The sequence below is a fragment of the Dermochelys coriacea genome, chromosome 7 (assembly GCF_009764565.3).
Source record: "Dermochelys coriacea isolate rDerCor1 chromosome 7, rDerCor1.pri.v4, whole genome shotgun sequence".
Taxonomy (NCBI): domain Eukaryota; kingdom Metazoa; phylum Chordata; order Testudines; family Dermochelyidae; genus Dermochelys; species Dermochelys coriacea.
Window position 1 is genome coordinate 60,955,909 of NC_050074.1, and position 15,837 is coordinate 60,971,745.

The 15,837-nt window shown below is 44.2% G+C and overlaps 1 protein-coding gene across 6 annotated transcripts in view; it reads left to right on the top strand.

The window, feature by feature from the left end:
* Window positions 1–15,837, top strand: part of TUBGCP2 (tubulin gamma complex associated protein 2) — a 96,929-nt gene that overhangs the window by 27,176 nt on the left and 53,916 nt on the right. For all 6 annotated transcript variants that reach the window (XM_038408165.2, XM_043519918.1, XM_043519917.1 and 3 more), the window contains one exon: window positions 12,871–13,078. In XM_038408165.2, coding sequence (XP_038264093.1) covers window positions 12,871–13,078 — 208 coding nt within the window. The remainder of the gene's footprint in view (window positions 1–12,870; window positions 13,079–15,837) is intronic.

The window sequence follows — 15,837 nt, forward strand, 5'->3', positions numbered from 1 at the left end:
GGAAAACATGAAGTTTAAAGACAGGCTACCAGAGAACTTCAGGCAGGAGTTTAATGTGGTGATGGAAGAGAGCAAGCTGGTGGCCAGGACAGGTTGGATATAGCAGATTCAGCAGCTTTGCTGCAGGCATCCGATCTTCCTCCTGAAGTACAGCAGAACATTCAAGATCTGTCCTTTGAAGGGCCTCCCTTTTTGTGGAAAAAATGGACGATAGGCTACATAGCCTAAAAGATTCAAGGATAACTCTGAAGTTGCTTGGAGTCAATACACTGTGACAAGGAGGAAGGAGTTCCAGCCCCAGCAGCTCAGAGATATCAGACATTTATCCCATGGCCCCAAGACTTTCCAAGAAAAAGGGGCAGAAGTTACTGGCATCGACTACCTCCACCCCTTCTTCCTTTGTGACAGCAGGTTCCTTTCGACAAGCAGCTCAGTCTAAGTGTGCATTTTGACAGGTTTGTTGATGGCAATATTACTGTTCCTACAGGCCCATCTGTTCCTTCCCATATGTTTGTCAATCATCTATCCCACTTCCTCTGTTCTTGGATTGGACTGGTGGGTCCTAAACACAGTGTATCTGGGATATTCCCTTCAATTTGTTTCTGTCCTCCCTTCCCACCTCCTTCCCTGTCCCTCTTCAGTTCCCTTCGTTCCCCCATAACCAATGTATACATTGGTCTTGGATGCCTCATCCCTGTGTTTGGGGCAGGGGTGGCACACATGGGAACCTTGAGTGTGAACTAAAGGTTTGTGGTCTTCACAGGATCTGAGGACCCATGTAAACATCAGGGAGCTATGTGCTGTCCATCTAGCCTGTTTTGGCCTTCCACCCACATATATTATGCGGGGGAAATCTGGTAGTTTTAATGGACAACACCGCATCTATGTCCTATGTAAACTGAAAGTGAAGAGTGTTGAGGGCAATTGTGCCAGGAGGCAATTCTCCTGTGGGAGTTCTGCATAACCAACTCTATTCACCTAAAAACTGCTTACCTTCCAGGAGAGCATAACATATCGACAGATCACCTGAACAAGTCAATTCACCATAAATGGCCAGATCCACCTTTCAGCTGTGGGGCTCCCCAATGGATATGTTTGCAACAAAGGCCAACAGAAAATGCCATCAGTTCTGCTCCCCAGGGGGTCACAGCCAGGTTCATTAACAAATGCTTTACTGCTTGCCTTATACTACGCTTTACTCCCTGCTCTATGCCAAACACTTCACTCCCTGCTCTATGCCTTTCCTCCGATAACATTCCTCTCCAGAGTCTCATGGAAGACCAAACTGGACGATGTTTGCCTTATACTAATAGCACCTGCGTGGCCTCGGCAATACTAAACCTCAGCCCTACTAGCATTGTCGGTGAGAGCTTCTCTGTCTCTCCTCTTGGATCAAAATATGATTTCCCAGGACCTTGGCTGTCTGCTCTACCCAAATCTGCAAGCCCTCTGCTTGACAGCATGGATGCTTCATGGTTAACACCATTAGAAAGTGCTTGCTCAAAAGACGTTAAGGAAGTACTTCTAAATAGCAAAAAGCCTTCAACCAGGTGTACTTACTTGGCTAAATGAAAATGTTTTTCTATCTGGTCTTAATAGAAATGTGTCTCTCCAGAGCAAGCTTCTATTAACCATGTTTTGAACTACCTATTGCACCTAAAATATCAAGATCTGACAGTTAGTCCTGTTAGAATACATCAAGCAGCTATTTGTTTTTCACCATTCAGTGGGTAATAGATGGCTTTTTTCGACTCGGTAACTATCAGATTTCTAAAAAGGTTAGAAAGGTTATACTCACAGGTACAAGAACTTGTTCCCCCAAGGGATCTTAGCCTGTTGCTAACAAAATTAATTGGACCACCCTCTGAACCTCTCATGTATTGCTCCATACTCCACCTCTGTATGAAAGTGACATTTCTTGGTTGCAAAAACCTCAGCAAGGAGAGTGGATGAGTTTTGACAGCCTTTGTTCGAGATCCTCTTTATACAGTTTCCCATAAGGATAAAGTTTATCTCCGCCCTCACCCAAAATTCCTGACAAAGGTGGTTTCCAATTTCCTCTTGAACTGGGAAATTTATTTGCCAGCTTTCTTCTCATATGGATAGAGATGAGGACACGCTCCTATCAATGAATGTAAGGAGGGCTTTAGTCTTCTACTTGGACTGCACCAGATCCTCTCGATCCTTAACGCAGTTATTTGTCTCACTTGCAGACAGGGTGAAATACAATCTAGTTTCCACTCAGACGATATCTTTCTGAATTTCCTCTTGCATTCATTTGTGCTACCAGTTAGCTAATATTACACCACTTCCCTAGAGTATTGGCCCATTTGACTAGAGCAAAAGCAGCTTTAGCAGCTTTCCTGGCACAAGTACTATCTGAGAGATTTGCAAAGTGACATATTGGTTATTAGTTCACACTTTTGCTGCTCATCATGCCATTTCCCTTCAGTCCAAGAACAATGCCAGTTTTGGGTGGGTTGTTCTATAACGGCTGCTCAGGAAGACTGAACCCACCTCCACATTAATCTGCTTGTAAGTCACCTACGGTGGAATGGACATGTGCAATCACTCGAAGAAATAAAATAGTTAAATCTCCAAGTTCTTCTTCTCTCTATCGGATTCTATCCAGTAAGAAGGAACAGAGGGAGGATGGGGGTGTCTCCACCCTCTCTATACCTGCGCACATTCGCACATGATGGCAGAGGGTGCTCAAGCTGCCCCATGGGTACCACTGAGGGAAAATGTTCTCTGACAACTCTGCACAAGGCTCATGCACATCCCTACAGTGAATGTACATCTGTGACACATCTCAAAAAGCAACAATTACAGAAAGGTAGGTAACCATTTTTCTGGAGAAAGTCATGGATCCAATGACATTGAGCTCCACAGTTCCTGTTGGATCTGAACTGATGCTGTGGAGTTCTCAGAACATCTTGATTGGAAGTCTAGATCAGACACAGGATCATCTTAGGAACCTCAGACATCATCTTGAGATGAGTTCATATCTGACCTAGAATTTCTCTGTACTGGTACTGTGCTCCTTGGAGTTCTTGGCCTGGAGGCAGTTGCTCTCCATCAGTTCTCTTCTCACCTTTAGAAGTCTGTTCCCAAGAAGGCAGAGGCTCCTGCAAGAATCCCTTGGCCTCCTTTCCATGAGCCCGTAAGATCAGTAGTTCTACCTGATGTGGAGTCAGACTATGTCTCAGAAAAGGAGGATAAAATAATTCTCAGATGTGTTCTTTTCTCTCTTATCCCATGATGAGGCTGCCTTAATCCCTTCTCCTCCTCCAAATGACTCTGGAGCCTCCTGGGGACATGATGGGGAGAACGGCTGCAGCTCTGGAGATTCCCTTCAGCTGCTATGCCCAGCAAGTTATGTAAATTGTTTGTGAGCTTGGCGCTCAGCCCTCTAATCAGAACGGGGTTTCTGGGATCTCTTTGCCTCTGGTGCATCTGTTTGGTTGGTTTTAGCTGTGCAGTTCCATATTTTCAAATGTTTGGGTTGCTTTTTAAAAGTTGCCATAACTGACTGGGGTGGGGGTTCTAATACATACTTTATTTTTTATAACTTCTACTTTTGTGTAAGATTTTTAACTCTTAGGATAATGTGATATGCTTTCCACCTTAACTATAACGTAATGAATTGTCTCGTCTCAGGATTATTATATTGCTTAACACACACAGACCCCAATCAAAATTTGAAAACCATTGTGCTAGATGCTGTACAGACCCATAGGCAAAGACAGTTCCTGCCCAAAGAACATGCAAACTGCGGTGTCTGTTCTTCCCTGGTTCCGTAAGCTAAGCTTTGTGGCAGGGTGGATTTGATTTAAATCAAATTGATTTAAATCACTAGTCAGGAAGACTCAATTTAATCATGGATTTCTACATAAAAGTGCATTCTTGTTGGTTGTTATAACCTTAACACACATTCTTTACAACTCAGAGATAGATGTAAGTTTCATTTTTAGAAAGTACACACTATACATTTTTAAATGATGTATTTTGAAAACTTTTCAGATTAGTTTTACAGCTATATCAGAAAATGAATATTGCCTTCTGCAGCTAACTCAGTTGTCTTTGCCTTCATTTTCCTGTTTGTTAATAATCTGGAAAAGAAAAACAAGCTATCCTGCTTTTTCAGGTCCCAGACGATTTCTCAATTTGGACTGAATTAGTCCAAAGTAGGAAAATATTCTTTCTACACCAGCAGAAGAAGCTACTGCTGTTAAAAGTGAGATTATCACTTCAGTAGTCTCTGAATCCAAGTGCTTAAGTGACTTCCACCAGTTCACTGGTGTGACTTTCTTTAAAACATCATCAGCAAACATATATTTCTTGAATGGTTCTTATTTCCCAAAGAGGGTCTTTTCTTTTTGGCCTGCTGCCATTATAGGTTTTCCCTTCTAGTCAGAGAATGGTATGGTAGATCTCAAGTCAATGAAGGCTACACTCAGAAAGACCTCAAGACTTCTGGAATATGCTGCTCAGTTTCACTTTTGTTTCTTCTGCCTATCCCTCTCTTCTCACATTTATCTCCAGATTTCTTCTCCTTGTTCAGATCTATTTCGCCCCCAACAATTTTCTATTCATTGAACTTTTTGAAACTTTGCACTTTTAGAGAGAGGTAAGGGATTGACTCTGTGTACACAAATCTGCAGAGGGACAAGGTCTGTCATTTCTCACCTCTTTATATTTATTTATTTGTTTTAAAACATTTTTGCTGTTAACAAGCATGTTATCTCTGGAGACACAAATCCACAATTTCAGAACTGCAAAACTAAGCATCTCTGATGGTCTCTTCTAGAGTGAGCACTGAGTCCCATTGGGTAGGTAGATAGAAAGATTAACCTAAATAATCTATACAGAAGCCCCTGGTACCCTGTAAAATTGGGTCTCTAATCCATGAACTATTGGAATTCATTTACAAAACTTTTCTTAAACATTACATGAAAATATTGTCTCATACTATAGAATTAGAATTTATAATCCCTATTCCATGATGAGATATTTTTGAGCTATAATGTATCTTAATTAAAACTATCTTTAGATAACATTTTTTTTGAGGAAAAAAATCTATCAAAACAATTAGATTTAAATAAAAAAATCAGATTTTTTAATTTTTTTTTTAAAAATCATTGATTTTTATCCACCCTGCTTTGTGGCTTGGTTGCTACAACCATATGATGCTCCCTGACTTTCTCAAGCCTTGGGATTCTGATTTTTCTACCACTTTCCTCACAGCTAATGTGTAGTCACCTTGACAGTGCATTGCTCTGAGAGCCTGTGCCTTTTCACACTGTAGTCAACTTTTGCTGGGTCACAGGCTTCTTTTGTGGCACGGTAGGTTCTTCTTTGAGTGCTTGCTCATGTCCATTCCACATTAGGTATGTGTGCTCGCCACATGCACCGGTGCCGGAAGTTTTTCCCTCAGCAGTATCCGTAGTGGAGCGGCTCTGGCACCCTCTGAAGTGGTGCCCTCATGGCACAGCATAAGGGGCGCCACCGGCTCCACGCATCTTCAGTTCCTTCTTGCCACCAGTAACAGTGCACGGAACATTCACTGCTCTTACTAGCATTGCTTAGGCTTCATTCATACAAACTAGAGTTCTTATAAAGTTAGTGTACATAAACAACGAGGAGTCCTTGTGGCACCTTAAAGACTAACAAATTTGTTTGGGCATAAGCTTTCGTGGACTATAAACCACTTCATCAAATGCATGGAGTAGAAAATATAGTAGGCAGGTATAAATACACAGCTCATGAAAAGATAGGAGTTACCTTACCGAGTGGGGGGGTCAATGCTAATGAGGCCAATTCAGTTAGAGTGGATGTGGCCCATTTCCAGAAGTTGATAGGAAGGTGTGAGTATCCACAGAGGGAAAATTTATTTTTTGTAGTGACCCAGCCGCTCCCAGTCTTTATTCAGGCCTAATTTGATGGTGTCAATTTTGCAAATTAATTCCAGTTCTGCAGTTTCTCGTTGAAGTCTGTTTTTGAAGTTTTTTTGTTGAAGAATTGCCACTTTTAAGTCTGTTGTTGAGCGTGCAGGGAGATTGAAGTGTTCTCCGACTAGTTTTTGAATGTTATAATTCTTGATATTTGATTTGTGTCCATTTTTTTTTTTTTTTGCGTAGAGACTGCCTGGTTTGTCCAATGTACATGGCAGAAGGGCATTGCTGGCACATGATGGCATATATTGGTAGATGTGCAGGTGAACAAGCCCTGATGGTGTGACTGATGTGGTTAGGTCCGGTGCTGGTGTCCCTTGAATAGATATGCAGACAGAGTTGGCAGTGCGGTTTGTTGCAAGGATTGGTTCCTGGGTTAGTGTTTCTGTTGTGTGGTGTATGGTTGCTGGTGAGTATTTGCTTCAGGTTGGAGGGCTGTCTGTAAGCGAGGACTGGCCTGTCTCATAGTGTACATAGTTAGTAATCGAGTTAGTTAGTCCTTAGCAGTAGTTAGAGTTTTTTGTTAGTCTCGTTGGGGACTTAGCCGGGGTATGTGGCATACCCGGGTCCCCAGGCTTCAAGCCCTGCGATTACTGCAAATGGTATATGCCCGTGAGCGATACGCATAGTAGCTGTCTGAGGTGCCTCAGTGAAGGGACACATAAGTGATAAGTGTCGAATCTGCAAGTCCTTTAAATCTAAGATCAAGAAAGAGCGTGAGATCAGACTCCAAGTGCTCCTGATGGAGTCGGTGCTCACTCCAGCCCCGGAGCAAAAGTCCGACCCAGCACCGTGGCATCGGTGTATAGTGCCGTACCGTCAACGAGCCGGCACCGATCCCCATCCACGGCCCCAGCCAAGAAGTTTGAAGAATGCTGGTAGGGGACGGTCTCCTACTCCCCACAAGAGGAAGAACAGAGCTGGGGGCGAGCTAAAACCTGTGCCAGGTGACTCATCTCCTCTGTCGGGAAGTCGGGCCTTAGCTCACATTAAGTGATGCAGCCCACCCCGTTCCTTGCCTTTAAGCCCGGACACAGAGGCGGGCCTTCATCAGTTTCAAGTGCTGTTGACGCCTGAAGGGCTCCAGGCTCTTGCAGGAGATCCTGACTCTCGCAGTCCTGTCCATCCCAGTCCTGGTGGTGCCCAGACCTCGGGAAAGCCTGCCTTGGGATCTTTCTGTCCACCCTTGCCTCAATGGTACCACTCCCCATCGCGGGGACCGTCCTGCCACCGCTCACCCACTCAAAGCTGCCGTGCATTGGAGTTAGGGAGGCAGACGCATTGGAGCCCTCTACAGTCACTGGACCTCGGGCACCGGCAGTGGGATTTGAGGCGGACTTCGCCAGTTACCTGGCACAGGTACTTCAGAGGTACGCGTTCCCCGGCAGGAACGTCAGGATTGGAACCTTCGTGTCACTGTCACTCATCACCAGAACACTGTTACAGATCCCGGGAACGATCAGAGGACCGCAGCCGTGGTCCCTGCCGACGATCCCCGGGACGGGTGTCACTGTGTTCAGGGAGGTGTCCCTGGCGCCCGGCCTATGATACCTCCGGGTCCCGCTCCTGGTACCAGTCTCAGAGCGCGAGGTGTGGATCACCGACGGTCACCAAGGTCCCCGTGGAGACACATGTCATGCTCGGACCGGCCCTCCTCTAGACACAAATGTGATTATCGTCAGACACACGGTTGCCACTCCAGTGGATCTGGGTCACCGGGCAGCAATCACTCTGGATATGGCTCCAGCATGGAGCAAGGCTCCACATTGGCAGGGCAGTCTTCCAGACCCTCGGTACTGCCTGCATCGTCGGTACCAAACTCTGCCCAGTGGCCGGGCCCATGGTACCTCTGAAACCCGTGGGCGTTCACCCAGCCCTTCCAGCCTGCCTGCTCAGCATTGGGAGCCTCAGACAGGCCTGTGGCATCAACGACCCAACTCCCTCCAGGGGCTGAGGCCCCGGGGATAAGACCCCAAAAGTCCATGTGGACCAAGGGGAACAGCCTGTCGGACCACCAATGGGTGTCATGGAACCCATGGTACCAGCCGCCGCCGCCGCTGCCTCCTCCTCCTCTTCACTGGACAAGGGGGCATCACGGAGCCCACTCACCCGGTTCCTCCAGATGATGCTAAAGCACACCAGGAGCTGTTGAAGAGGATCATGTCCAACCTTGGCCTGCAGGTGGAGGAGTTGGAGGAGCAAGTGGACTCCCTATTTGACGTCCTCTCCTCCACAGTCCCTGCTAGAGTAGGCCTTCCCCTTCACGAAGGGGTACTGAAGATATCTAACGCCTTGTGGCAAACCCCCTCCTCTCTGCCCCCCATTTTCAAACAGGCAGAGCGTAAGTACTTATTCCCCACTGAGGGGCACGAATACCTTTACTCCCATCCTGCCCCAAATTCCTTGGTGGTCAAGGCAGTTAACCACAGGGAGTGTCAGGGGCCAACCCGGAGCTATCCCCAAAAATAAAGACTCCAGGAGACTGGACTTGTTTGGACAAAAAATTTATTCCTTGTCTAGCTTACAGTTGAGGGTGGTCAATCACCAGGCCCTTCAAGCAGCATCTGATGCTGCAGACTCTGCCACCCGCAACATGGCATCCGTCATCTTCATACAGTGAGCATCCTGGCTGCTCCTGTCCGGGTTCCTTCAATGGCCAGACGGACAAGAAGTTATATGGACTGAAGGACTCCCGAACCACCCTAAAAATCCTGGGGCTCTAAGTTCCAGGCCCAGCATGTAAACGGTTCAAACCGCAACTTCCCCAGGGGCAAGGGAGCCATCCCCGGCAGTACCCACCACACAGAAAGCCCAAGGGCTACAGATGGTGCATGAGCCACCTGCCCCCAGTCTCTGCCCAGTTGGGCTTGATCTGCTTCAAGCAAGGAGCTAAAAAGTCATTTTGAGGGTGCGCCCAGGGGCAACCTACCAGTCTGTTTCCTGGATCCTGTTTTCCCAATTTTTTTTTGCCACCGCCTTTCCTTTTCCCTGCTGGCGTGGTCGGCGATAACTGTAGACTGCTAGGTCCTCAGTACGGTGGAGCACGGCTACACCCTCATGTCCAGTCCACGACCCATCCTCCTTACCCACTGTCGGAGTTTCTGGCAAGAAAGAATGGAGGGTGGGTGGGGCTGGCAGCACCCCTTATATCATGCCATGCAGGCAGCACTCCAGAGGGCACCAGAGCTGCTCCCCTATGGATATTGCTGAGGGAAAAACTACCTGCACCGGTGCATGTGATGAGTGCACACACCTAACACAGAAAGGTAATTGTCTTTTCTTTGAGTGGCTCTGCATGTTGCCAGTTATGGGTACTGCACCGCCAGGTGGCGCCTAACAATTGAACCTTCTCCAAGCAGTGTCTGCTGGAGCACATGTGCCCCTTCCTATCCTACACTTAGGGTCTCCAAATGTTCCAAGGGTGAGACTATATAAGAGAGTGCTGCATCCTCTACCAACTTGTAGACACAAGTGAATTGCTCTGGTTCTTTGGATCCAGGGTTTTCTCTATTTCAGTGCCTTGTTAACTTTATAGTTGTTTGTTCTTAGTATAGTTTTTAGTATAGTATAATCCGTGCATATGCTTGTCAAAGTCAGTTCTGTGTGTTGTGTTATGGAGGAACCACAGAAGAAAAAGAAGCCAGCCTTTAAGAGAGATGCTTCCTGCTGTTCTCACAGCATTGGACAAATGTGCGAGGTGTCTTAAGTGTCTGGGCCAGGGGTGGCCAACCTGGTGCTCCGGAGCCACATGCGGCTCTTCAGAAGTTAATATGTGGCTCCTTGAATAGGCACTGACTCCAAGAGTAGAGCTACAGGCACCAACTTTCCAGTGGGGGGGGTGCTCACTGCTCTGCACAGGCCCTGTAGCATAAAACATATTCCGGTTATGTCATATTCCCATAAAGCATTATGGGGTACAACCTCACACTCTTGCCCTAAACATGTGAACAAACAGGTCAAGCGTTCTCAGGAGTGTTCTGTTCAATTGGCCTTCACCAATTATAATGTCTGAACTTCCAACACTGGATGGGGATCCTATTTAGCTCAATTTACAATCCAAAGTCACTGGGCTTTTCAGGGAAAGAGCTTTGCACATTAATCATAGAATCAGCCATTGCTTGGTTCTCAGATTGTTCTCAGATCATATGCAATGACTAGCCCAAGAGAAAAGCATTCATTACCCCCTACTTGAACAGAACTTGTTTATCACCTTCTGGCGACCTGTCTTAACTCACATACCTTAAGAACATAGTGTATCTATACTGAAAACAACTCCTTAAATATCATCTATACATGTATCTTGCAGTGATTAGGTAGACCAGTGCATTACTGGCTGTTGATAGAGACCTCACATGCCACCCTTTGGCACGCTATTATGTAAACATCAGATCTAGGGGATCCCTGTAAACCCCTGTGCACCTCTTATTCCCTCTGCCAATTGGCACTAAAGCCTCCCTGGATCACAGGCCTTCTGTATGCTTTCACTCTTTTCCATTAATTTAGAAAGTGGCGAAGAAGATTTGTTAGGACAGCAAAATGATATTGATTGCACCAGCTTGGCCAAGACAGCAGTGATACACGGATCTTCATCAGCTGTCAGACAGATAAAACATGCGTCTTCCTCTGTCTCTCCAAATATCTTCTGACAGCAACAAGACAGGATTCTTTGTTCAAATCTACAGTTGCTCATGTGACAGATTAGGCTATAGGACTTTGACTAGTCTTGAGCCATCATGTTCTTCATTGGTACAAAATGTTCTGTTTAGTTCTAGAAGGCTGTCTACAAGAAAGTGTTACCTGTTAAAATGGACCAGATTTGTTGCTTAGTTGAGGGATAAATTTGATTTTTCACTAATTTTCATATGCTGTATTTTGCAATATTTAATGTACTTAGCATCTGAAAGATTGTCTAATTCGTCTTTAAAAGTTCATCTGGCTGTTATTTCAGCTTACCATGTTTTGATCATTACTTGAACACTTCGTGTATGGTTCCCTATTTTATTCATCTATTAAAGCAGTCTTCGTTATTGCTATTACATCAGCCAGAAGGGTGAATGCATTGCATGCCTTGATGGCTAACCTATGTCATTTATGAATTTTGACAAAGATTAGCTGGTTCTTACTCCTGATCCCAGGTTTTTATCAAAAACAGTGTCTGAATTTCATATCAGTTAGACAATTAATTTACCAATTTTCTTTCCCAAACCTCATGATAATAAAGGAGTGTCTGCCTTACATATTTTCGGTGCTAGATGAGCTCTTACATACCACTCAGGTAGAATTAAGAGTTTTAGGAAGTCATCTAGACTGTTTATTTTGCTAAGAATCATGAGTCATGGTGTGTCTGCTCAGACTACTTCCGGATGGGTTAAACAATGCATTGTTCAGTGTTATGAGTTACGGAAATTCCTGAGCTGCCTGTTTTGCTGTCTCATTCTACCAGAGCTGTAGCTGCATCCTTTGCTTGTTTTAAATGTGTTCCTATTAGCGATATTTCTAAAGTTGCTACTTGGAAGTCAGTGCACACATTCACTAAACATTATGTACTGGATCTAGTGTCTAGAGTGGGTGCCAAATTTGGCAGAGAGGTGGCTCAGTCGTTATTACTCAGGGAAGTTGTGGAATCCACGTCGCTAGAGGTTTTTAAAAACAAGTAGGACAAACAACTGTCAGGTCATCCTGGTTTATTTGGTCCTACATTACCACAGGGGGCTGGACTAGATGATTTCTCAAGATCCTTTCTCGTCCTACATTTCTTTGGTTTGATGATGATTTAATTAGGACTCTGTTCTCCTCTTCAGGGATTTTCAGCACCGCTTGTCAATCTACCTGTAAATAGGAATATCTAGAGCCACTCTAAAAAGAAATGAAGGTTGCTTATTTGTTATCAGATTTCTTTGCGTTGACTCTGCATAGTCACACTTCCCACGCACCTTCCCCTTTTTCTCAGAGTCCTATCCAAGTCTTCTGGGTTGGCGGTGGAAGGAACTGAGGTGGTAGAGGGAGCAGCATTCCCTTTTATAGCCTCACCCTCGGAATGTTCAGAGACACCGAGAGAAGGAGTAGGAGGGGGTGCACAAGTGCTCCAACAGGCACTGCCTGGAGTGGGAGAAGGTTCTACCATTGGGCTCCATCAGGCAGCACAGTGTCCATAAGTGTGAATATTCAGTCATCTTGAAGAACTCCAGTTACAAGTAAGTAACCTTCATTTCTTTTTACTGAAAAATTTCAACGTTAGGAAAACTGCTGACAAGACTGGTACTTCCCCAGTTCCAGTGCAATTAGATTAATGGGCAGAGTACAGGTGGGAAGATCAGAGGTGCAAAGTGAATGTAATTTGTTCCATAGCTATCATCGTCATATATGCTGGGTATGTATGTATAACTGTATAACTTACATTTTGACACACAAAAAAAGTAAAGGATTCTGTTCTCTGGTTTAGAAAGCTAGGTGGATATTTTATGGATTTTACCCCAAATGAATTGTTTTCCATCCCTTACCTCATCATTGTGTGTGTAGCTTAGTCTTGTTCTCCTTGACTCATAGTATTTTCTGTTGAGGTCCAAGTACTAGATCAAAACTATGCAATTTTCGTTTACAAAGTCTCTTGATGACTTCTGAACGTTCAATAAAAACTCAGTGCACAGTGGTCCCTCTTCCCTGAAGATTGCTTTGGTTTACCCTTACTACAAGATGTAATTTCACTTTGCTTGTACTAAAAGGTGGGAAGACAGCATTGCCATTGAGGAGAATGATGCATACTGTCCCTTTTAACAGCACCTCGCCTCCATGTTTCACTGTCTTTTAATCCAGCCTGAGCATACCAATCAAAAAGCCACAGAGGAATGAAAAAGGGCTGAGACTAGTTCTGTCGTGTGTTCAGATTTTGTACTTTTTGTCCTCTGTTTTCAAATAGGTACCTTACCCTTAGCTTCTCAAGAGTCCACAATTGTGGAAGACTTGCTGTATGTCTTGATTGGCGTGGATGGAAGATACATCACAGCACAGCCTCTCATAGGCAGGCAGAACCGAGCTTTCTTAGTGGATCCCAATTTGGACATGTCAGTCAAAGAGCTAGTGACCAGGATTCTTCCCGTAGCTGCGAGTTACTCCACTGTGACCAGGTATCTGATGTGGCCTTTGTTTTCCCCATGTCAGGATGTGTCTGTCTGGTTGGGTCTGACACCCAGAATTGAATTACAGAATCTGTTTGTGATGTTTTATGCAGATGTTTTATTTGCAAGTATGCTGCCTGGTTTAGAAACCACCTTAATTTAGTTTATACTTATTGGGATGTAAAATAAAAATAGGAGCTCCTCAAGTAGTGCAGCTGGCTTACAACCCAGCCCCTACCTGAGTTTCTATTGGGTCAGCACCTTAGTGTCAGCAGAGTGGAGCAGTAGTTGTGATGTCCTAGCAACACAGCTGTTAATGGGGTTCAGGGCTTTTGGGGTCTTAAATGGGGGCGGAAAGTGCAGTTTCCTTATTCCTATCCTTATTCTGATTTGAGTGATACTATTCGGGATGTTTGGCCTCTCACTTTTAATCCGCATGCAAGAATTTTATCCTCTATTTCCCAACTCCCAGTGTGTTTGTTTGAGTCCAAAAAGAGCAGATTTGGTTTGTGCTGAAATCAATCTATTTAAGTCACACTGAAGATTAATTTTTTAAGATTTTCTTGGGAGGGATAGTTTGCACATTCTAAAGCTAGACCTTTACATTGTTTGGTTAATTCCAGGAGCTGAGCCTGGTAAGCTCTCTTTCTAACCATTGAGTATAAAATGATCCTTCCTCTAATAAAAGCTTATCCTATAGGGTAGATCAGAATATCTCTGGCATATCATTTGTTTTGAAGAAAAAACTAATTTATCTGTGACAGAGTACTGAGAATGTTTATCTTTCAAAAGAGAGGTGTTCAGTCTCCATCCTTTACAAATCCAGTTTGTCTTGGGAGGGGGAAATTGTAGTATTGCTGGTGCATGATCAGAGATCATAGATTCATAGATACGAAGGTCAGAAGGGACCATTCTGATCATCTAGTCCGACCTCCTGCACAGCGCAGGCCACAGAATCTCACCCACCCACTCCTATGAAAAACCTCACCTATGTCTCAGCTATTGAAGTCCTTAAATCATGGTTTAAAGACTTCAAGGAGCAGAGAAGCCTACCTCAAGTCAACCATGCCCCATGCTACAGAGGAAGGCGAAAAACCTCCAGAGCCTCTCCAATCTGCCCTGGAGGAAAATTCCTTCCCAACCCCAAATATGGCAATCAGCTAAACTCTGAGCATATGGGCAAGGTTCACCAGCCAGATACTATAGAAAATTCTTTCCTGGGTAACTCAGATCCCATCCATCTAATATCCCATCTCAGGGGATTAGTCCTATTTACCCTGAATATTTAAAGATCAGTTACTTACCATAATCCCATTATCCCATCATACCATCTTCTCCATAAACTTATCGAGTAGAATCTTAAAACCAGATAGATCTTTTGCCCCCACTGCTTCCCTTGGAAGGCTATTCCAAAACTTCACTCCTCTGATGGTTAAAAACCTTCGTCTGATTTCAAGTCTAAACTTCCTGGTGGCCAGTTTATACCCATTTGTTCTTGTGTCCACATTGGTGCTGAGCTGAAATAATTCCTCTCCCTCTCCTGTATTTATCCCTCTGATATATTTATAGAGAGCAATCATATCTCCCCTCAACCTTCTTTTAGTTAGGCTAAACAAGCCAAGCTCCTTAAGTCTCCTTTCATAAGACAAGTTTTCCATTCCTTGGATCATCCTAGTAGCCCTTCTCTGTACCTGCTCCAGTTTGAATTCATCCTTTTTAAACATGGGAGACCAGAACTGCACACAGTATTCTAGGTGAGGTCTCACCAGTGCCTTGTATAACGGTACTAAAACCTCCTTATCCCTACTGGAAATGCCTCTCCTGATGCATCCCAAAACCGCGTTAGCTTTTTTCACAGCCATATCACATTGGCAGCTCATAGTCATCCTATGATCAACCAATACTCCAAGGTCCTTCTCCTCTTCTGTTACTTCTAATTGATGCGTCCCCAACTTATAACTAAAATTCTTATTAATCCCTAAATGCATAACCTTACACTTCTCACTATTAAATTTCATCCTATTACTATTACTCCAGTTTACAAGGTCATCCAGATCCTCCTGTATAATATCCCGATCCTTCTCCGAATTGGCAATACCTCCCAGCTTTGTATCATCTGCAAACTTTATTAGCATGATAGACTTGATTTTGTTATAAAGCACTGAGTCCATCAAATTTTGTAGAAATCAGGAAGAAATCTATTTGTGAATATGTGGAATGTGGAGAGGAGGAAAAAAAAGTAAAATCCTTCATTGTAGGCTTTTGCAACCTCTAGACATCTTTTCACCCTATTTTTTACATATGATCTTTTATAATGCTTCTAGCATGTGACTGTGTATGCTTGGGCCAGCTTGACTTGTCCAAAAAAAGAGTCCAACACCTCACTAAAATCTGCTTCGATGACTGATTCTAGTGGGATATTAATTAATTTGGACAAAACTTGTTTAAAAACCCAGACCATGTCTAATTTTTCCACTTCTTCCTATGTAATATTTCTAAGATTCAGCCTTCTCTTTCTGTCTACACAGTTTAAATCTCATCCGGGTCCTACAGTAATCACCTCTTCTCTGCAACCTTGCCCTTCTTTAGTCCGTTCACATTGCTGCTGCTAAGATAATTTTCCTGGCTTGTTGTTGATCACATCACCCCCTTCTCTTTGTCCCTTTACTGGCTTCACCTTCATGTACCTTGACACTTTAACTCCACCGTACTGAGTTGCTTTCTTAGTTTATTGCAATGTCAAGTTCACTTTCACTTTGCCAACTTGC